At 39.7% G+C, this 2,643-nt stretch overlaps 1 protein-coding gene across 1 annotated transcript in view; it reads left to right on the plus strand.

Moving 5' to 3' along the window:
- Positions 1 to 344: 344 nt before the first annotated feature.
- Positions 345 to 2,643, plus strand: part of LOC122081893 (mitochondrial carrier protein MTM1-like) — an 11,962-nt gene continuing 9,663 nt past the window's right edge. The window contains exon 1 of the mRNA XM_042649277.1: positions 345 to 1,990. Within this exon, the coding sequence (XP_042505211.1) occupies positions 1,745 to 1,990 (246 nt within the window). The 5' untranslated portion in view covers positions 345 to 1,744. The remainder of the gene's footprint in view (positions 1,991 to 2,643) is intronic.

Here is a 2,643-nt window from a genome sequence, read left to right on the forward strand (position 1 = left end):
TTTTTAAGAGAGCAAAAATTGTCCCCGTAGCCTAGACATGGCTCCACCGCATGAAATCCCGAAGTTATGCCCATGTCGATGGTTTAGTGTATACTCGCATTGGCCCTATGTTGGTGCAAGGATTACATTGTGGGTAGAAAACTCTTCCCCTATTTTCTTTTATGGATCTTAGCACTTTATTTGCCGCATAACAAATTTTGATTAAACTAAATTTCTTTAAAATTTTGAAAAGGTTTCTGTGAGCAATTTTGCTTTTCAGGTTGATATTGTGCAAATCTTTTCCCTCAAAATTTTGTAAGGAGGAAAATTTTCTTGTAAAACATGTGCAACTAAACAAACAACCATTTAGTGAAAATTCAATAAATATTTTTACCTTAGTTGAGGTTCCATCATGGATGGCAGTGTAAAATTGGCAATTGCTAATGTGGTTAGTTGATACTCTTGCCGATAGAGATCATTAGGTCTACGACTCTACGTGGTTTCCCCCCTTTCTCATAGCTAGGGTTTAAATACATGGAATTAGGATCAAGATTTGAATTGGCGTTGATTGGCATTGGAATTGGTATTTTGTTGCTTCTAGATGTTTTCTTTTGCGGCTATGTTTGTAATCAAATAAAAAATCTTTGTGTAATAATGGTTTTTCTCCTATTGTGTCTTTTTGTATTATTTTCGTTTTTTGTTACCAAACATAACAGATCAGACAATTCTATGGAAAGAAACAAAAATGGAATAAGACAAATCAAACGAGATCAGGATTGAACATAGCCGATCCATATCCAATCCAATATCAATTATTGAAAACCATGCTATGGTGTTGTACACTTTCTTACATGAAATCGTGTCCACTATTGTTTCAGGAATCCGGATCGGATCAATAGAATTAAGTTGGTTCAGATCAAAGGTCTGCTCAATTATGGACTTCTAGAGCATTTGAATGACCGATTCACTAGGCTTTTAGATCTAAAGAGCTGATTCTAGGTTTTCTGGAATTAATTCTAAACAATTTTCGAATCATTTCCCTTTTGGCATTCGTTTGGTCCCCAGACTCCCCACTCATGAGAAATGGGAAGTCCACGGTAGAAACAGTTACTTCCACAACAAGGGACATGACGACCGTGATGACGACGTGATTCACCGCCGTCACCGTCAATTGGTAACCATGATCCCGTCATGCCTTGGGCAAGAGGTAGGGAAGCGCCTATGGAGCTGCTGACTGGCGCTCCAGTCAGATGTCTTGTCATTGACTTATGCCCTTATATGGGCCATGAGGCCCATGACTCATGAGTGGGTTCTCGGCCCAACCAGCCGGATCGGGCAAAGTACGTAACCCGCGACTGAAGAGCTTAGAAAAGTTTCTGCTTTCGTCCCTCTCGAGTCTGGAGTCTGGACTCTGGAGTATATAAACCTAATACTCAGGTTAGAATTAGCATTTGGGACGGTTGAGCTTGAGCATTGAGGGAGCGACTGAACTCCACCCCTCATTGTTCGGCGCTCTAAAACCTAGACCGGTTCCCCTCTCTCCACTCTCCAGTCTCTTCTCCCTACCACAGAAGAAAGCCCCCTAGAAAACCTCCCTTCCTCTGTCTCTCTTTCTCTACTCTCAACGTATACCTTAGAGGAATAAATCTGTTACTCCTTCCTTGACGCACCACCTTAAATCGTTGAAGGTCGAAAGCCATTAAGCAAAAGGTCTTCTGCTTTGTGTTTTTCATTTTCGTTTAGGTTTACTGATTCATCCAAAGGGATGGTATGTTCAAGGCAAAACCTTCCGTCATGGATTGGTGCAGCGGCGTCGAGAGTTGATTTCGACACTAATGTTTCTTCCATGTCGGAAGCGATGTTTATAGAGGGAAGAGGAGCTTCTCCTCCTCAACCACACCACTCTAACACCCTTTCCAATTATAATTTGAGTTTCGGAGAACGGGCCGTCTCTGCCTCAGGTGCTGCTGTTCTGTCTGCGATCCTAGTTAATCCCCTTGATGTAGCCAAGGTATGCATTACTTCCTCTCTTCCCCCAAGAATTTAAATCTTTCTAGTGGTTTAAACTTTAATGTGATCGCGGAAGTTGAATATTTGTTATAATTTTCATCCTCCTCTTGAGATTGTTGGCTGGATATCGCGAGCTTAATGCATTATATATGTAGTAAAATATGTTACAGTGGTGATCTTCGTCTTTGATGTTTCGGGTTCTTTGTCCCATTCTTCCCTTTGATTTCTTATTTGCTGTTAGGTTTTTGACGTCAACTTTAGAAAGCCAATATTTTCTTGATCTTATCATCTTCGTCTTTTGACATGGTGAATTGATTTTTGGTTCTTATCATTGGCTTTTTTTTTTTTTTGGGTTTGTTTTGTTGTTTTTGTGTGTTCATTTTCATTGTCTTTTGATCTGGTGTACGAGATGGATTAGAATTTAGTTTTCATAAAATTATTTTAAATTTTAACTATATATCTTGATGTTTGATATGTGATTCTTCGTGAAGAATTTTTTTTATTATTTTTATTTATATCACCCTCTCTGTTTGTCTGTCTTTCTATCTGATGGTAAGTATGGAGTTCTGAGAGTGGCTGTTGACATGCCCGATTCCCTTGATAGGAAACTTGATTCTTTTGTGTAGATATTGAACACCGCCTCACCCCCCACCC

This window comes from Macadamia integrifolia, chromosome 6 (genome assembly GCF_013358625.1).
Source record: "Macadamia integrifolia cultivar HAES 741 chromosome 6, SCU_Mint_v3, whole genome shotgun sequence".
In the NCBI taxonomy this organism is placed as follows: Eukaryota; Viridiplantae; Streptophyta; class Magnoliopsida; order Proteales; family Proteaceae; genus Macadamia; species Macadamia integrifolia.